General features: G+C 34.4%; 2 protein-coding genes across 4 annotated transcripts in view; one reads left to right on the forward strand and one right to left on the reverse strand.

Moving 5' to 3' along the window:
• The window catches only part of KCNMB3 (potassium calcium-activated channel subfamily M regulatory beta subunit 3), a 36,409-nt gene extending 36,141 nt beyond the window's left edge, over positions 1-268 (forward strand). The window contains exon 4 of the mRNA XM_042956946.1: positions 100-268. Within this exon, the coding sequence (XP_042812880.1) occupies positions 100-108 (9 nt within the window). The 3' untranslated portion in view covers positions 109-268. The remainder of the gene's footprint in view (positions 1-99) is intronic.
• PIK3CA (phosphatidylinositol-4,5-bisphosphate 3-kinase catalytic subunit alpha) overlaps positions 1-20,753 on the reverse strand; it is an 85,483-nt gene that overhangs the window by 4,586 nt on the left and 60,144 nt on the right. For 2 of the 3 annotated variants that reach the window (XM_042956942.1, XM_042956943.1), the window contains 12 exons: positions 17,180-17,304; positions 15,985-16,066; positions 15,492-15,656; positions 15,166-15,269; positions 13,231-13,402; positions 10,337-10,443; positions 9,493-9,614; positions 8,587-8,665; positions 4,960-5,130; positions 4,271-4,388; positions 4,012-4,163; positions 1,233-3,206 (listed from right to left, as the gene is read on the reverse strand). In XM_042956942.1, the coding sequence (XP_042812876.1) occupies positions 2,936-3,206; positions 4,012-4,163; positions 4,271-4,388; positions 4,960-5,130; positions 8,587-8,665; positions 9,493-9,614; positions 10,337-10,443; positions 13,231-13,402; positions 15,166-15,269; positions 15,492-15,656; positions 15,985-16,066; positions 17,180-17,304 (1,668 nt within the window). In that variant the 3' untranslated portion in view covers positions 1,233-2,935. Of the gene's footprint in view, positions 1-1,232; positions 3,207-4,011; positions 4,164-4,270; positions 4,389-4,959; positions 5,131-8,586; positions 8,666-9,492; positions 9,615-10,336; positions 10,444-13,230; positions 13,403-15,165; positions 15,270-15,491; positions 15,657-15,984; positions 16,067-17,179; positions 17,305-20,753 lie in introns of those variants that run through there. The other variant, XM_042956944.1, reaches the window with a different exon arrangement.

The following is a 20,753-nucleotide window of genomic DNA, read 5'->3' on the forward strand; positions in this document are numbered from 1 at the left end:
ATGATTCTGTATAGCTGAGAATATGATAAAAAGTTAAAACATGATTTTCAGATTATATCTTACTAGAATGTGTTTAAAATTAGGTTTTATTTTCTTTAGGTTCTTTAAACCTGCTTGGTTTTTTTTTTTTCCTCCGAAAGTCATTGAAGGAAGTTATTTCTCAAGTGACCAAATGAGACTGTCGAGTCAACAGTGGGTTATACCACATTCAGTGACAAGAATGGTCGGCGACAGGAACTGACCAATCCATTGGCGGGGGGGGGGGGGGGGGGGGGGGGGGGGGGGGGGGGTGACCAGACACTGCACTACCTGGAAACGGCTTACCATTGACTTGACATCTTAGTCACCCCATGTAGCATTCAATTCAATTTTTGGTTCTTTGCCTTCTGAGCACTACCTGGCCTTTTTTTTCTTATTTTTAATGTTGTTTGCTTAAACTCCGCTTGGATTTGTTTAAAACTTACTTTGCTTTTAGCGAAATCACTTAACCTATAGAATCTTAATTCTTAGTAAAATTTGTCTACGCTTCTTCAAACAGAATTAACTTGGTTGTAATAACTATTGAAAATAAATGTAAATGATGAAATAAGCTGTGTGGCTTGTGTTTTAATGGTGGAGAGGTCCCAGGGGAAGGGAACTATCTGGGCTCATGTGAGAAATGCACAAATTATATACATTTTGTGCAAGGAAGCTCAAAACTTTTTTGGCACTCGGGTAAAACGTGGTTCTCGGTTAAATCTCCAGTTTCTACCATCAGAGTTTCAGATTTGTACCATTTCACTGAGTTTTCCTGTAATTAATCCCTGACATAGAAAAGACTGGGATGTTAGCATGTGTTAACTGAATATATCTAAAAGGCACAAAATGTTAAACAAATTTTAATAAGTTATGAAACCTCTATCTGCAAAAGAATCTATTTGGCTTCCTGCTTAAAATGGGAGTTTAAATTCTTAACTATTCCAAGACAGTTTACAGAAGTAAGTTCCCCTAATTTTCAAATTTATTTTTCTTGTTGGCAATATTATGTACATGCTTTAGTGAAGTACCTAAATCTCCAATAATTAGGCCCTTTAAGGGTTCTAAGACAGCCAAATATTAAGAGTATTTGTATTAGAGTCCCTTGTTCGCTATTCAAGACTTCTATTATAGGTAACTGATTTCATAAGTGAATATCGTTTAAGTGATGCTGTTTTACTAGAGTATATAATGTACACTTTTTATAAAGTTGTATTCCAATAATATGCCTAATCTAGAAAACTGTCAGTAAATTATTGCACTTTTTCTGGTGTGGCACCTGGACGTTTGCTAAAGCTATTTCCTAGGGCATTAATCATTCATTTCAAATACTGACTAAAATAACAGATTCTAGAGTGATGACTAGCATTAGCCCCTACATCTTGGGTTAATGTTTTCCAAAGTGTTTAAGAATGCATCCTGTACTCAAATGCAATTTAATAAAGTTGAAGAGTGAGCCCTAACCGCTTGGAAATGGGACATGATCTTAAAATGGTTTAAGGTTCTACTTTTATTATCAAGATATTGCATAAACAGCCTAAGAAGGTAGAAAGTTCATGGTTTCTATTCCCCCATATTATAAAGTATTATTCATGAGCATACCTGGGTAGAGGGGCTGAAGCAATCAGGAAGATATGCTATATTGTGTCAATTTTGGTAACTAGTTTCATGATTGAGGCATTATCAACTATAAAAGAAGGTGGAAAATGGGGGATTCATATGAAAACAGAAATAAAAGGAAAGAGGATGAACTGTAATCTGTTTTCCTTATGTAGTTATGCACTAGTCATTGGTATAAATGGGATAGTGCCTGAGCCTCACCCACGGACCGAGAGAAAAGCTGACCATGCTGCTACGGACAATAAAAAATTTGGGGTGCAAAACAATGCATGACTATGGGACAGATCATGTAAATAAAGAATATATATTAATGATAGTTTCTATAATATAAATAGCCTTTAATAAAAAAAATAATCTTTTTAATAACATTAATACTCACTTCTATTTTCTGGAAACATGCATGAAAAATGTATTCAATTCAATTGCAAAAGGAGAAAAAAAAATCAACCTAAGGCGAATACTGTACAATTCTGGAGCAAGAGCTTTTTCTGCTCATTCTTTCTCTATGATGATTATTGTACTCTGTGGGAGCCCAGAATTTCCCTGGGAAATAAGAATCAGATTCTTGTAAATACTGTCCAGAAAAAAAAAAAACAAAACCAAAAACACCACCTTATAACAGGTCTCATTTGTGACTGCTTCCAAAACTTTGCAGATAAGACCCCATATCGTCAAAAGGTTTGATTTATTAAAAAGGAAAAGTCTCCGGTGAAATCTCAAGAGTCCCTTCCACCCCAAGCAGTTTTCTTCATTAAACAAGGAGTCAAAAAAACCCACTTCAAACTATAAATTGAACAGCAATGGAAAAATAAGAAATCTTCATTATTTTCTAATCTTAATGCAATTTAACATCAAACTTCAGTTTCCTTGGACCTAATGCAATAATAGACTTTGTTGTGTCCACAATTTCAAAACATAGAACATTTGCAAGACAAAAAAAGAACATCATTCTTTTTCCTTCTCCACCATTTCTATATATTTTGGGGTTTTTTTGTTTTGTTTTCTTTTTTAAAAAAAGATACAAACAATCTTCAAAGTTTACCTTTTTGGACTTAAGGCATAACATGAAATTGCGCATTATTCTAAAGCTTAATTTTGAAATGAACTAGTTTAGTGCTCTCAAACCCTGTTTGCGTTTACATTATTTAAATTATATAGTATTTTATTTCTGTTCTTGTGTAAATTCTAATGCTGTTCATGGATTGTGCAATTCCTATGCAATCAGTCTTTGCCTGTTGACAGTTATTAACAGTGCAGTATAGAATCCAGATAATGAGCTTTTGGTTTCTCAGTTATCATTTCAGTTCAAAGCATGCTGCTTAATTGTGTGGAAGATCCAATCCATTTTTGTTGTCCAGCCACCATGATGTGCATCATTCATTTGTTTCATGAAATATTCCAAAGCCTCTTGTTCAGTTTTATCTAAAGCTAGGGTCTTTCGAATGTATGCAATATCATCAAAAGATTGCAGTTCTGGCATTCCAGAGCCAAGCATCATTGAGAAGAGATTTATGAAGAGATTGGCATGCTGCCGAATAGCTAGATAAGCCTTGTAACACATCTCCTGAAACCTATAAGTAATAAGAACAGTTTCATCAGTATGGAACAAATGGGGTTAATATGTTCAGGTCTCTGCTCAAATGTCACGTCATTAGAGAGGCCTTCTTGGGCAAACCTATGAAAAATAGCATTTCTCTTCCCACTCCCCTTACCAACACTTTTTACTCTCTTTACCCCACACTAGAATGTAACCTCTGTGAGTCCATAAGGATTTTGTTTACTGCTTTATCACCAGCACCTAGAATGATGCCTGGCACATTAGCAGTTTACCAAGGATTTATTAAATGTTTGAACTGGTCCATACTAAAGCCTTTAGGGTTTGGGCTACGGCCAGGATAGAGTTACAGACAAAATGAGATTTTAGAATTTAAAAGTACTTTAAGGTTTGAGATAGACTGATGATATACCAGAAGGTGGTAGGAAAAATTATGAATACACATGGTAATTACGGTTGACTGATTTCCTCAAATTGTAGGGCTAAAAAAATGTTGTCTTAAGCACTACACATTATTTGTCAATATAGAGAAGGTGTAGTCCAATCATTTAAACAACAGTAAATAAAAACTTTTAATATATTAAGAAGATTAAGAATCACTTTCTTAGGCTTTAATTAACTAAATAAATCATTTCAGGCCTTAATTAACTTAATAAATTGTTTTCCCTCCAGTTTTCATAGCATTACACAACAAATAAATAAACACATTAAAATATTCAGTTATGCCAAAATGTTAACATTAAGTTGCTTGAAAAATATCACTTATTTTTGATTGAGCAGCAAGAATTCGGTACTTTGCATTTTTGATTTCTGGAACTTACCTTTCGAATTCTCTTGTCTTTGTGCATTCTTGGGCTCCTTTACTAATCACTATTAAGAAATCTTGTGTCAAAACAAATGGCACACGTTCCCGTTTATAACCAAATTTTTTCTTCTTATGATCCAAAAAGTGTCCAAAATCTATATGAAATAGCTTTCAAAAATAAATAATTATATTATAGTTTGACCAATGCAGAATACAATATCCTGAATTAATAAATTTAAGAATGCCAAAACATTTTAAAAAGAGAAAGCTATTACTTGTCCATCATCTTTAACCATGATGTTACTATTGTGACGATCTCCGATTCCCAGTATGAAGGTAGCAACACAATATCCAGCACATGAACGTGTGAACAGGTCAATGGCTGCATCGTATCTACAAAGAAGAAATAAACACCTTTTCAGCAGTGTGGAAATACAGAGTAAGCCAGTCCAAATTGGGAAAAGATGGTCAAAGTCTCTACTGAAGAAGGAAAACAATCACTGACATTAAGAAGAGGAAGTAATTATGTGCAAAGATTTGAGACAGAAAGTACATTTCTACATATCCTCTGACTAAAGTGGAATTTTTATTATAGTGAAAAAATACTGAACATGTCATGAAAAAAACATTTTTTCTAATCATTTCAACAGTGACCTTGAAGTATATTTTGAAACGTTCAATGATCATTTTTTTTTTTTTTAAAGAATAAGCAATAAGAGAAACACATTTTAGATACCTAAAACTGGATGCATAAAGTTGGGTATATAGGATTTCACCAAAATTATAAGCAATTCAATTCTGATCATTCAAACACAAAATCTCAAACATTTCAAATGCTGAGCATAGTTTTTTCCCAAGTAAGTACAAATGTCTTTTCTGGTCTCAGAGAAATGTACACAACCATTAAAAGCCTCAGCTAACAAAAACTTAGATGAACACAGGAAGACAAGAATAATAAACTCACATTTCGCCTTTGTTCTTGTCTTTGAGCCACTGGTGTAGCGTGTGGCTGTTGAACTGCAGTGCGCCTTTCAGGCCACCTTTGCATTGAATCTGCATAATAGTGTGAGAATTTCTCACCACCTCAATAAGTCCCACACAGTCACCGATTGACAGACAACCATAAGGTAACATTCTGAAAAAGGATCAAAAACATTTGCAATTAAATGATGGCATTTTAAAATAGCAAATATTTTAATAGTCTAATTACAGGAATATTCTTTTTGCAAATTTGTCATGCATCATCTTCACTCCTTTAATTTTAATTTTCTTTTACTGAAGTATGACAAACATTCCTAGAAAAATCCTCAAAATTATCTGCCATCATTTGTTATAACCTTCAAATGAGAAGGCATTTAATTATGTAAGAGAAAAACATTAAGAAAATTATTGTGGCAATTAAAATTGCGTAAACATTTATGACTTTAAAAATATGGGTGAATTTCAATTTGTTTAACTGACATCTAAGTAATACTTTAAGGCAGCAGTTCTCAGATATTTGGTCTCAGGACTCCTTTGTACTCTTAAAAATTACCCAGATCCTAAAGAGCTTTTATTTATGTGGGTTATATCTACTGATAATAGAAATTAAAACAGAGAAAATAACAAATTAAAGTATTAACTAATCTAAAAATAAACTATTCTGTAGTAATATAAATAATATTTTTTTTAATGAAACGAAGAACCTTATATTAAAATAATTCTTAGTAAGAACAGTGACACAATCCCCTATTTTAAAAATCTAATGTCTCATTCCACAGTGCTGAGTTGGATGCTCATGTACACCTTCTGTACTCAATCTAATGCCATGTTTTAATTGAAGCATATGAAGAAAATCTGGCCTTGTACTGTTATGTAGGTAGAAAAAAGAGGAGTATTCGAATAGCTTTTTCAGATAACTGTAGATATTTTTCTTTGGTACTACTCTAAAACTGGATAAGAAGTAGTTTCTCAAGTTGCAGTTTGGAATATGAAACCATCTTAAACTCTTTACACTCTGTTACGTTAAAATCCATTTGTCTATCTTGCCTCTGAATCGAACTTTTACCCATATGTGACTTTATCACATGCTGCATTGGTCACTTGGAAGATACCAGTTCACTGAGTTATGAAGATCTTTCAAATGCTGATATGTTTCATCATACCAACTAAAAAAATCACAATTGTTAATAACACCACTGATCTCCTCAGTAAAATCTTTACTTGGAGGAAGCTGTTCTGCTTACATACAAGTTTTTCAAAATTCTGATTTTTGCTTGAGAGCTCAAATTTGATCTTTGACAATAGTGTCAGTTGTTCACCTTGAAGGGATAGGCTCATGTCAACTCATTTGAAAGAAAATGTCTGCCAAACACCTATGTCTCAATAACCAAAACTTATCTATTAGTTATTCTTTAAGTGGTGTTCCATGAAAAAAAAAAAGCAGCTAGTTCAACTTACAACTCTAATAACCCACAAATGCTTTTTCTTGATAAAATCATACTTGGATACACAGCAGAAGTGCTGTATGGATTCCTCCCATTCATCACATGGTATTAAAAAGGACATGTAGTCAAGGGAGATGTGAGGAGGAATTAAAGAGACAATGAAAAAAAATACCATTTGGCACGTAAGTACTAAAAAGTATGGTTTTCCTTGCTCTGTTGTTCTCATAAGCTACTGGCAATTCTTTCCATCTTTCTTTGACTTAAGTTCCTAAAAGATTATAATCCACACTTATTTTCATTTTCTGAATTCCATGTAGCATAACTTCTACACCTACTACTCTACTGACTCAGTTCTTCTTACAGTTAACCATGAATCATCAAATCCAAGAGCTTTTTCATAGTCCTTATGGTCTTACATCCCCTGAAGCACCTGATACTATAAACTGTTTGTGACTCTCTCCTCTCTTTTGGATTCTGCGAATTACAAATTCTGGTTGACCTATCCCTTTGACCATTTCTTTCCTGGAAGCTTTCCTTCTACCTGCCCTGATAAATACAGGGATTTCTTAAGGTTATACTCCTGCTCATTCTTTCTTTACATTTTAATTTTATTACTGTTGAACATGCTCATAGTTTAAAGAGTCATATAGTCCTGTAAGGCTTGTTATAAAAAAAATAAAGCAGAGAATCCAAGTTTTTTTAAGAATAAAAATGCTATGATTTTGCTTAAATTTATATTTTATTTATAATTAAACTTAAAAAATGTTTACTTAAATTACTTAAGTTAAAGAAATTTAGAAAACATTTTAAAACTTAAAAACTTTTTGAAGATCCAACTTACCTTCCAATGATCTAGCGTAACTTTAGGTGCTTTTTTAGCATAGTCTCTAATTCACAATTAAATATTGTAATTACCACAGTTACAGTTAACTTCTTTACTCTGTCTAGTTCTGCATTCTCTCTTTTGTTTTGTACTTCCCTGGGGACAGGGTAGTAATGGCATGTGTCTCTCAGATATAGAAAATTATACCAAAAGAGGAAACTTGATTAATATAACATTAATTGTTTTTGGAAAGCAGAAGGGATTAAGTCAGGAATTAAAAATTTGAAGATGGTGACTCAATTTTGTACTTTAGCAAATTACTTGATGTGTCCATTTTTCTTCTGCAATAAGAGAGTTCTACTATGTGTCGCTGATACATCTTTATATAGCAGCTACCCTCCATCTTTAAGAGGCATACAAACAGACCCTAATCTACTCTGCTGCTGCAGCTAGAGTTGACTCCTATGCTCACTTAAACAGACATTTTTCTTTTGGAGAGAGTGGCCTTTGCTGGAATGACCCTAGATTTGCAAAGAGATAATAAAGAAAAGGAAACACTACGAGAAAAGAAATGACCAGGACAAGATGAAGCATGACAGAAAATTTAAGAGATAATACTGATAATTGTAGAAAGTTGGGCAGAAATCAACAGAATGGCAAAAGCTTTTTTCTTTTCCTTTCTTTTTTTTTTTTTTTTTTAAAGCTTATTTATTTATCCTGAGAGAGACAGAGACAGTGCGAGCTGGGGAAGGGCAGAGAGAGAGGGAGATGGAGAATCCCCAGCAGAATCCGCACTGTCAGCACAGAGCCCGACGCGGGGCTCGAACTCATGAAATTGTGAGATCATGACCTGAGTCAAAACCAAGAGTCGGAGGCTTAACCGACAGTGTCACACGGGTGCTCCGAAGGGCAAAAGCTTTGAGTTCTTTTAGTTCTTTTCATAAATTTTGCTATCAAACTGATTCAAGATTAGAGGCTTTATAAAGCTTTAAAATTAGAAAATTTATATTATGAAAGAAATTGTCTCTAAACCTCTTAACTTCTGAATGAAAATAGGGGGCTTTTGCATCTTCTATGTCATGTCCCAAACAGTAACACTCCAGACACAGTTGTAGAGCCCTTACCAGCTTATTAGAGATACCTCTTCTTACCTACCTGAATCTCTTAGCCATTCTAAGGCAAAGAAGAGGAAGACAAATGAAAGTAGTGTAATCGACTAGTATTAATTACTCTACTCCACACATTTCCTTATAGATAAATGCCCCGTTATGCTTTATAACTGATATTTACTAATTTTCTCAGGATAACTTTTAACATACATGTTGCCTTACTTGTTACCTACCGAAGATCAAGGCCTTGATTTTGCCAGATATTTTCCATAATGCGAATGATCTGCAGTGTTAACATATCTTGCCGTAAATCTGCAATTCAAATGATATGTACCACCACTTAATGCCATAAATGCAAATTTGGGTGTCATGTTATCACACTGCTTTCAAACAGAAAATAAATACAGCTATATTTACTTTTCAAATTGATCTATAAGGAAGCAATATTTTGATTCTTTAACCCAGTCTAAAGTATCTGCATAAACCCATCTGCATAACAATGTAGGATAAGCTACTATGTATTTCAGAAAAATTTTAGACTAAAATATTTAAAGTACTTATTTTTCTGAATCCTTAAATTTGAACTTGTTTATATTAACATATTGGGACTAATAGAATTCAGTGCTGAAATGTCATTCCCCAAAGGCAACCCATCAAAAATCCTTCCATTGCTCCCCCAGCAACCTGTTTTCCAAGTACATTAGAACCTTCTTTAATATTTCTTAGTAGACTACACTTTTCTTTTGTAGCATGTGTAATTCTATTTTTGTAATTATTTGTTTAGTATCTCTCTTCTCCCTGCTAGACTGTAAACTTTAAGAGGGCAGGGATTCTGTTTTATTTTTACAATTTGATGGCTTAGCACATCAAATATTTATGGAATGAATGGATACTCACACAGCTAAGCAAATAGTTAGAAAGTTATTTCAGGCCATTTGGTTCTCAATTTAGTACTTCTTTTCTTTTTAAAAATCATACATACATGTTCTAAAGGTTAAGACATCTGTTTAATATTATGTATTTTAACCACATGCATATTCCTTAAATGGCTTTCAATAGTCTTCATAGTTCATAAATATCCTGTGTATAAAAAGATAGCTAAATTCATGCATCATAAGTTCATTAATACTCTTCCTTACCATCCCCATTTTTAAAGATGATCTCATTGTTCTGAAAGAGTAACTCTGACATGATGTCTGGGTTCTCCCAATTCAACCACAGTGGCCTTTTTGCAGAGGACATAATTCGACACTCTTCAAGCCTTTAAAATAGTTAAAAACTTTACCAGGTACCTTACATTTTTTATACTTTCACCCTCAAATTTATTTTAAAATACACAGTATAGTTTTTGAAGTGTTATAAAAACTTAAAACCTTCTCACTTCCATTTATGAATTCATTTCTAAGGGGAGTATAAAGAAAAAATAAATATTAAGGTTAAAAATTTCTTATATGATAACAGAAATTTTCAACAAATATAGGGACATACCACTAGTTTTACAGATATTACATTTCTTTTTTTTATTATTTTTTAATGTTTATTTTGGGGGGGGGAGGGGCAGAGAGAGAGGGAGGCACAGAATCCAAAGCAGGCTCCAGGCTCTGAGCTGTCAGCACAGAGCCTGATACAGGGCTGGAACTCACAAGCCGTGAGCTCATTAGCTGAAGTTGGACGCTTAACTGACTGAGCCACCCAGGTGCTCCCAGATACTACATTTCATTTTTGTATTGTATGAAACCAGAAATTCTGGCCAGATAAAGTTTTAAACTGTATTATTAAAGTAATAAAAACTCATTCTGACTAAATGCGGTTCTGAACTTAAGGAAATTGAACAACTCTTATTTTGCAGGGTAGGATAACAGGAGAGAGAAGCATATATAATTGAACATTCTAATTATAATGGACACTTTAACTTTTCTCTACATTTTCTCCAGACAGGGTACTTGTTTAAACATCAATAAAACTTCCAATAAGGTACGTTACCTGAGATTTCCTAGTTGATGAGCAGGATTTAGAGGAGACAGAAAACCCTGTAGAGCATCCATGAAATCTGGTCTCCGCATTTGCTCAACTAAAAACTTCATCTGTACCTAATACATAAGCACAATCATGGTTAGACTTCATAAAAGGTAACACTAACTGCTAATCGCTTTTATATGCTGGAACCTCAGTACTGTATAGTCTGTGAATCCATATCCTATATTTCGATCAGAAGGATTTCTATTGAACAGAGCAACACAACTCAGGCAGAGGCAGGAGGGGCAGCACCATGTACTCCCCTGTGACAATTCTGCACACTGACACAGACATGTTTTGCCTCTATAGCAGGGCTTGGTCAACTATGGAGGTTTTTGTAAATCAAACTGCATTGGATGTAGCCATGCCAATTTATTTAGATACTGGCTTTTTCACACTAGAATAGCAGAGTTGAGTAGTTATAACAGAGACTGCATGGCCTACAAAGTCTAAAATATTTACTATCTGGCCTTTCAAGAAAGAGTTTGCTGATCTTTGTTCCAGAGGAAAAACTATGGAGACATCACGTCAGCTTAGTAACTTTACTTTTAAGCTTTGCAGAAAACACCATATTCATTTCTCTGTTGAGTGTTAAAAAACATCTAGTGAAGCTAAAAGAAACTGTTCGAAAAGTATTTATAAAAACATGTTACACTGAGTCTCACGCTATACTCAGGTTCAGTACGTATGCAGAAACATCTCTTTTTACTCAATTTTTAAAAAAGATTTATTTTATTTTGAGAGAGAGTGTGAGTAGGGGGAGAGGGACTAAGGGAGAGAGAAAGAGAATCTCAAGCAGGCTCTACACTCAGCACGGGAGCCTGGCATGGAGCTCAATCCCATGACCCTGGGATCCTGACGGGAGCCAAAATGAAGAATTGGGACACTTAACCAACTAAGCCACCCAGGTGCCACTCTTGCTAATCAAGTGAAACCAGAGCCCAGACTGCTGAACTATATAGCATGTAATAACTGCCATTTTGTTTTAGAAAATCTTCATCTGTCAAAAATATAAAAGGTAAGTGAGGGACGAAAGAGGTTAGAAGCTAAGGAATTAACAATAAATAATTTTCGTGCTGTAATTTTAGTAACAAAGCTTTTTTTTTTTTTCTTTTTCTTTCTCACTATGGATAAGTGAGTAGCTAGAAAATGTAGTTATCACTGACGAGGGCAACTCTTGCTCATGTAAAGGCATTTCTTTTTCTACCATTATCAACCGTAATGTTAGCACACTGCTTCCTATGCTTTACCATGGTTATGCTAAAACATGACACCAAAGAAACACTTTTGTACCTACAGCATTCTTAGTTTCCTGTCACAATCCCATTTAAGCCAATACTAATGTAATGACTTTCACATTCCTAATTAATCCACTGTATCAGAGCCAATCTGTGATATTAGGCTGTGAAAAATCTAGCTTTAAAGAAACCCTGATATTTACAAATTTAATATCTAGTTTCTTTTTTCTTCAATCAGTTACAATATAAATATAATAAGTTTTATTCTTTCAAAGCAGACTAGTCTACCCTTGTTCATGATTCCCAGAATCAGAAACAGTACAATTATTTTCTAATAACCTTTATTTGAACTTACATTTAACAAGTTCAATAAAGTCAACTCAGTCACAGGCTCTATGACATTTAGATTAATACAGTAACTGTCTTTTAATTTTTTTTCATGCAATATTAAGGTATTGGAAAAATTCATTCAGTAGTGCTAATTTATATTCTTGTGCTTGGGAACTCATCAATATATGGGGATTTTTTTTTTTTTTTTCCATTTCATTAGAGATGAGGAATGATCTCACTTTTACTATAGGATGTGGTAGATTGAATAAAGGATAGAGAGGAGGAAAGGTCATGAGAAATCTTTACATTTCATATTCCTCAGTTACACTAAGCTAGACTGTCGATGACGAGTGTGTGATAATGCTCACTGGGTGACTAAGAGTCCATTTTATTGTATTTATTGTATTTTCTATTTTACAGAGAGAGAGAGTGCATGTGAACAGGGGAGGGGCAGAGAGAGAGAGAGAGAGAGAGAGAGAGAGAGAATCCCAAGCAAGCTCCATACTCAGTGCACAGCCCAATGTGTGATCACAACAGTGACATCATGAGCTGAGCTGAAATCAAGAGTTGGAAGCTCAACTGACTGAGCCATCCAGGCGCCCCTGAGTCCATTAAAAAAAATTATTTTTTGAGAGAGAGAGAGAGAGAGAGACAGAGTGCAAGCAGAAGAGGGGAAGGCAGAGAGGGAGAAACAGAATCTGAAGCAGTCTCCAGGCTCTGAGCTGTCAACACAGAGCCTGATGCCAGGCTTGACCCAGAAACTGTGAGATCATGACCTGAGCCGGAGCTGGATGCTCAACCAACTGAGCCACCCAGGTGCCCCACCTAAGAGTCCATTTTAAACTTAGAAACATACAAATTAATTTCTATTATTTTCACTTGACACTTATTTTCAAGGTCATTACTAAAAGCTAATAAATGACGAAAATTACGAAAAAAATCATTTTACAAGTTACGGTGATATAAAAGAGAAGGAAGGGAAAGAACAGAGTACATTTATTGAGTACCTTTTGTGTTCTGGGGACTGTGATATGTGCTTCAGCATTTGTCATGTAATTTAGTGCTCACAACTACACTACGAAGAAAGTATCAGTACGATTTATAAATGAGGAAAATGGATCTCAAACACTAAATAACGTGTCTAACATTACACAGCTGAGAGGCGGTGGAACATGGATCCAAATCCTGATATGCTTGATTCTAATGTTCACAATCTGCATCTACATCGGACTCTCAAATTACCTTGCCCCACTGCAATGAAGGGTCTCAAAAACAATCTAAAGAGTCACATACCTTTTGTGTTTCATCCTTCTTTTCTTGTTTGAGAATGTCAGTTAAGTTAATGAGCTTTTCCATAGCTTCAACTTGCCTATTTAGGTGCTTCAAATACATCCCACATGCACGACAATACGACTCCAAAAGCAGGCCAAACCTCTGACTAACTGTTTTATTGTGCATCTCAGATCTAAAAGAACAGTGTAAGATTAAAAAAAAAAAAAAAAAAAAAAAAAAAGAAACCCATACACACACACACACACACGCACGTACACAGATGTGCACACACATTATATATATACATGGTCCTTTAAAAATGTTTTAATGTTTACTGTTAAAAAAATTAATATTTTTGAGAGAGAGTGCGCGCGCGCGCACACACACGCACACACACGCATGCGCAAGTGGGGGAGGGGCAGAGACAGAGGGAGACACAGAACCTGAAGCAGGCTCTAGGCTCTGAGCTGTCAGCACAGAGCCTGATGTGGGGCTGGAACCCACAAACTGCAAGATCATGGCCTGAGCCAAAATCAGATGCTTAACCGACTGAGCCACCCAGGTGCCCCTATGTGGTCTTAAATGAGTATACGTATATAATCGCTTTTAAGAAAATAAGAAAACCCATTTCTGAAATCCAATAAATGTTATAATCATACTAACAATAAAGTGATTCAAAACCTATCACTTGTAAGCAAAAATAATCAAGAGTTTAAGATCATTCCTGGAATTGTAAATTTAATAAACTAGATTTTAGGCCTATTTCAACTACTTTTCATTTACTAATGTCAGCACAAAAATCTATTAACTATATAGCACTGATGGCTACCAGAGAGGAGGTGAGTGGGGGTGGGGGGGGGGATGGGTTAGATGCATGGGGATTAAGGAGAGCACTGGCTGTGATGAGCACTGGGTATTGTATGGAAGTGCTTAATCACCACATTATACATATTGTATACCTGAAACTAATACACACTGCATGTTAACTGGAATTTAAATAAAAACTTAAAAAAAATATAAACATGAAAAAAAGGAAATTAGGCACAAAAGTAATAAAACGAATAGGGAGGGAGTGAAGAGCTCAGTGAGTACTATTTAACTCTTCTGGCATACATGCACCTTTTCTATACTGTCTTTGAATTTAAGTTATTTTAGCCTAGCTTCAAGATTCCACCTTTGATTCATTTTAACATTAAAAAAATCAAGTTAATTATAAAGATATCAAGTTAATTTTAAATCTTTCTAAATTTAGAAAACAGTGTATGACTTGTGATGACACTGAGTATTAGATCATATTCTACAAAATACTTTTTACTCTTAATTAGCTTGTTTGCTTGTTTTCTAGTAAGAAACTTGGGATTTTTGTATTATTATTCTGAATTCTGAGGTAGGAGCTTTTGTTTAATTTTGGGTATTTTAATCCACACATACAATGAAACCAACTGCAATATTAAACAATATTAATCTAGCAAATTTTGTTTTGCTCAAAGAAAAATATAAGTCTTTAAAAATATTTCAGCTCTAATTTCTGTATAAAATTCAGTTTGAATTTTATTGCTTATTTAAAAATTTGAGGGGAGGGGCGCCTGGGTGGCTCAGTCGGTTGAATGTCTGACTTCAGCTCAGGTCGTGATCTCACGGTTCGTGAATTCGAGCCCTGCGTCGGGCTCTGTGCTGACAGCTCAGAGCCTGGAGCCTGCTTCGGATTCTGTGCCTTCCTCTCTCTCTGCCCCTCCCGTTCATGCTCTGTCTCTCTCTGTCTCAAAAATAAATAAACATTAAAAAAAAAATTTTTTTTTAAATGAAAAAAATCTGAGGGGAAGCTTACAAATATACTTTCATTATGGAATAGTCTTCCAGACAAACAACAGTATATAAGTAACGAATATTTATAGATCTATTAAGAAAGCAAGTAATATTTACCTAAGAATTTAATGGGAAAATAGCGTGACTTACTTTAAATGCCAAAAGAAAAAGTGCCCAATCCTTTGATTAGTCAATGCTTTCTTGAGTAAAAATCTCACAAGCAGGTTATCCAAATACTGTTCATATTTTAGGACCTATGTGATTAAACACAAACATAAAAACAACTTTGCGTTAATCAGGGTCAGTTTTTGCATGGTTAGATTTACAGAGAATTTTTTAGAAAGCAAGTAGTCACTAATGATAATAAAACTGATTTTTAAAAAAGCATAAAACCAGGGTAGATAAAGATCCACGGTTTGGGTAAAGTTGCACAGATTTAGAATAAAACACTATTTTTCTATTTTACATTATTTTACCTGTACTAGCTGAATTAAGTACTGAGAAAGCTTGTCATCTGTTAAGTATTTTTCCAAGCATCGAACAGCAAAACCTCGAACCATAGGATCTGGGTAATTACAATCCAGAAGCTCCATTGCCTGTTCAGGTTTGATTGGAGGCCAATCTTTTACTAAGCAGTACATCTGTTATAAGAAAGACAATAAATCGTATTTAAAAAGCATAGGATAGTTGTGAGTGAATGCTGTTAAGACACTGTCTTAATTTCTTATTTTAAAATTGGTTTAGATAAGAGCTCTTCTCATGAATTCAGTGCTTAAAATGTTCAATTCTAATTAATTTTATCAGTAGACGCAGTTTGAATGGCATTTTTCTCCACCATATTACCATTATTAATATAAAACATAGTCTATTTCACCTCTTACATTTATGCAGACTTTCTGAGAGAAAACGATTTGAACAACATACCAATTTTATACAACAGTTATTCCGTAATCTCCAACATGCATTTACCTGAGCTACTTCATCTCTAGAATTCCATTTAACAGACAGAAGCAGTTTGGGTAGAATTTCAGGGATAGTTACACAATAGTGTCTGTGTGGAAAAGACAAAACAAAACAAAAAACATTTCTGCATGTTATTCAAAAGGCCTACATATCTAAATCTTCAACTATGTAATCTTTAAGAAGTTCCAAACACTTTTAAAACTCACCATTACTAGCCTTCCTTAAAATCAAAAGAAATCAGTGTTTAACACTATAGTTGCATATATATGTACATGTATCCTTAGACATAGTTATAATGGCAAGGAAGACAAAAGAAAAATCCAAATGGCAGACAAATACTTAGAAAAAATTATGATTTTATTTCATAACACTTTTTTTTTTTAACATTTATTTATTTTTGAGACAGAGAGAGACAGAGCATGAACGGGGGAGGGGCAGAGAGAGAGGGAGACACAGAATCGGAAGCAGGCTCCAGGCTCTGAGCCATCAGCCCAGAGCCTGACGCGGGGCTCGAACTCACGGATTGCGAGATCGTGACCGGAGCTGAAGTCGGACGCTCAACCGACTGAGCCACACAGGCGCCCCTCATAACACTCTTTATATAGATAGCTCTTTTAATTTACCTACTTATGCAACAGAAACCATGCAAAGAGTCACCAGTTCTACTGTTAAGTTGCTGGACAAAATTTCTGCAGAAATGCACTGCAACTGCTTTATTTAAATAAATCACTGTACACTTTCCAAGTAGTGGGATAATTTCTTCATAAGTGAAAATAAAGCACTGCACTATTACTTTGAGGAGGTATAAGAAAAAAAAATGGAAGGAACGCCTTAAAATGGAAATATCTAGACCAGCTAAATCACAACTAAATTGATCTAAAACTACTAGTTTTTTTTTTTGGATCTTGAATTTCATTAAAAAAAGCTCCAAAAACCAAATCCTAAAAAAGTGCTATTAGGGATTTAGAATTTTAAAAAAGGCTTCAAGGGTTTAAGATTCAAGGTCAGTACCAAAGGAGCGTGGTTTGCTAGAAATACTGATCCTCATCCACAGCTTTAAAAAGAATAATGTTTATAATAAAAAAGTTATGTAAATTATGCTTTATGTACTTTAACAGGTATGACAGAATCTGTAAGATAAGCCAAAATCAGTTCTTTCTCCTTAATAGAAGAAACAGGGAATCTCCATTTTAACATTTACCTGTGGCTCCACAGAAAATCTTTCTCTTGCTCAGTGATTTCAGATAGAGGATCTCGGGTACAAATTGCTCGGAGCTGTTCTTTATCATTTTCTCTTAATTCGTTGTCTCTAGCTAGTCTGTTACTCTGTAAAATAAAGTAATATCTTATATGATTTTCTTTGCCATATTTTCCCCTGGATTCATGAGTTATCTACAAAAAAAGAAAAGTGCCAATAACTTTACATTGCTTATTAACTGTTGTGAAACAGTTTATTCTCATCACAAGACTTTATTTTCAGGGACAGGAAAGAATCAACTTAAGGCAGTATTTGTGGAACAAATCCAGTATCTTACTAAGTTAACATTACCACCAACCACAGAACAGTAACTGCTAAATTAGTCAAGGATAAGCCCAGAATGGGATACTAGGGGGTAGCAGTAAATAATTTGTCTTACTGGTGAGGCCCCTTCCTAGTATTCTATTAACTAATCTGCTCATGTTTCTGGAATGGAAATAAACAATAGTAAAATAATAAAATAAAAATGTAAATTCTTTCCTAAGAATTTATTTTATTCCTAATCTTTGCTTGAGTATATCCTTATAATCACTGCAAGGCTTTCAAATTTAAAAGGTAAAAATAAGAGAAAAAGGAAAAGAAAAACCCCTATTAAAACACTGAACGTTAAATGTTCAGAAACTAAAATGAAAACACTATAACTTTTAGTATAATTCCAAGATTCCAAGTAATGTGTTTATTTCCTTTAAATACAGATATATTAACTGCATAATGAATAATTCTGAATTTATATTAATTTATTATGAAAACATATATACATTCCTTCGAATGGGTTACACATATCCCCAATGGCTAAAAATGAAAGCAGGCATCCATGCTACTTGGTTTTTATTAACATCTGTTAACATTATACTAACATTTAAATATTGTTTTTATATAATAGTTCACAGAAATATCATTGGCACATGTCCATCAACAAATATTAAAACATGTACTCTGTGCCTTGTTTTGTTCTTCCTGCTGGGGTCTTAAATAATAAAAGAACCTGCACTAACAGGGCGTCCATTATAGTGAAAAAATTCAATGAACAAATAAGAAAAATATTCAAGAGTTGATATACTCTGGGTGATGTAACGGAGAATGACTGAGTGGGCATGTCCCACTGGGTGTTTGGAAATGGCCTCTGAGAAGGGGATATTTAGTTTGTGATCCAAATGACAAGAAAGAACCATCCACACTTAGATGAAGGAAAAGACAACTGCAGATGGAGGAAACAGTGAAAGTGACCCAAGGAGAGGAGTTTGGCAGGAAGATCTGTAAGCCTGAAGCCTAGTAGATGAGGGGGAGGAGAGACAGGAGGTCTGTTCAGAGCATGTAAAACTTGCAAATCAGGATGAAATGTCTGGATTTTTTTTTTTTTTTTTAGTGAAAGCTATTTAAAGGATGAATCTCATGATTTGATTTGTTTCATAAAGGTTATTCTGGCTGCTCTGTGGACTGAGTAAGACCATTTAGGCTATTATAATACTCCAGGTAAGAGATAATAAATACTTAACCCTCAATTCACCAGGAAAAGTTGTCATTGTCATTTGTCATTATCATTTATCATCTTGGTCCAATGGACTCAATATTATTTGCTTATTTTTATCTGCTTTTACTTTTAATTCAAAATAACTTACAGAATAAACAACTGTGAAAAAGCTTTGTGAAAAAGCTTTGTGAAAAACAATTGTGAAAACAATTTTATTAGACATCTTATTAAGAATTTAAACACAGTAGGGGAGCCTGGGTGGCTCAGTTGGTTGAGCGTCCGACTACGGCTCTGGTCATGATCTCACAAGTGGACTCATGGGCTTAAGCCATGCAACGGACTCTACCTATGTTGACAGCTCAGAGCCTGAAGCCTGCTTCGGATTCTATGTCTCCCTCTCTCTCTGCCCCTCCTGCACTCACACTGTCTCTCTCACTCTCTCTCTCACTCAAAAATAAAACATTAAAAACCATTAATAAACAAAAATAAAACATTAAAAAAAAAGAATTTAAACACAGTAAAACTAAATTCATAATCCAAAATGGGCAACATATTTTGAAAGCCACTAACTCCTTGCTCATCAACGGTCATGCAAAAGCCTGGAACATACACAATTTATCAGTATATACTGATTCCTAATTTCAAATAGATAGCAATAAGTTCTAGCTTATCATTACTTCTGGTTTTTCTTCTTGTACTTGAATTGTCAAAATGTATTACTTTTGAAAACTCGGACAGTAATCCAAGAAATTAAAAAATTTCTACGTCACCTTTTTCCTTCAATCATCTTTGTATACACACTTGTCTGTGATGTTTCTTCACTTAAAAAGTGTATCAGGTAAATTTTAGTGTACAGCATCATTAAAACTGGAAGAAGGATAAGGCATGGTCCAGGTTCTTGTAAAAAAAATATTGTGTGATGAGGTTATTCCTGTTGAATGACTGAGTGTGAATATCACATTTCCTTTTTGTTCTTGGAAATATGTTGTTCACTCACCATTTCTTGAGTTTGAGAAAATTCATCTAAGATATTGTTACCTGATGTTTAACCTATATGATCAATTTACTGTCATCATTAGAGACTGGAGTAGTGGTTCTCAACTGGGGTGAATTTGTCCCCTCTACCTCCCAGGACCTTTGGGGTATCATTTGTAGCCTAGATTTATAAAAGTTTTCAACAGACCCAATGGTAACTGAAAAACTGACCCAGTTTTATTCTATAATAAAAATAAAAAATTTTTCTTTTTCCTTTAAAGAAAAAATTCTTCCCAGAAAGAAAAGAGTAATAAAATATTAATCCTTACAAAGAGTTAGAACTGCTCAAAAAAAAAAAAAACCAAACAAAATGTCAAAAGCTAATTGGCACAACAGACTCTGATGGTAAACTGAATTCAGTGATGAATGTATGAATAAAATAGGAAATCAATGAGTTTTAAAGTGAACTTGACTCTGATAATTCAAATGGTTTATAGGTATACCTAATCGGACAGGACTATGGACATTTTATGGGAATGAATGCTCATCAATATTTCAATCCCAATTTCAAAATTAAGGAGTTCCTGTTCAGTTATAGCAGAAGAATTAAGAGTGAGAGGCTCAATACTTATTAAACAGTGACATTGGAGAAGTTAAACTTAAGCCTGTTTCCTTACTGGTAAAACAGGGATTATAATAGTACCTACCCTCATAGAGACTGCTTTTGAGGTTAAATGAGATAAAATGTGAAAAAGTGATTGGTATGACTTTTGGTACACAGTAAACACTTGACAAATGTCAGCAATTATCAACAAGAAATTAAACTGACAAAATAGTAGCTACATTTTTCAAGAAAAAGAATTCCTTTTCTAAAAAACAGTTTATGTATTCTGAGAGAGACAGCACAAGCAGGGGAGGGGCAGAGAGACAGGGAAAAGAGAGAATCCCAAGCAGGATCTGCACTCTCACCATGAAGCCTGACACAGGGCTCAATCCCACTAACTGTGAGCTCATGACCTGAGCTGAAATCAAGAGCTAGACACTTAATGGATTGAGCCACCCAAGTGCCCC

Source organism: Panthera tigris, chromosome C2 (genome assembly GCF_018350195.1).
Source record: "Panthera tigris isolate Pti1 chromosome C2, P.tigris_Pti1_mat1.1, whole genome shotgun sequence".
Classification (NCBI taxonomy): Eukaryota; Metazoa; Chordata; class Mammalia; order Carnivora; family Felidae; genus Panthera; species Panthera tigris.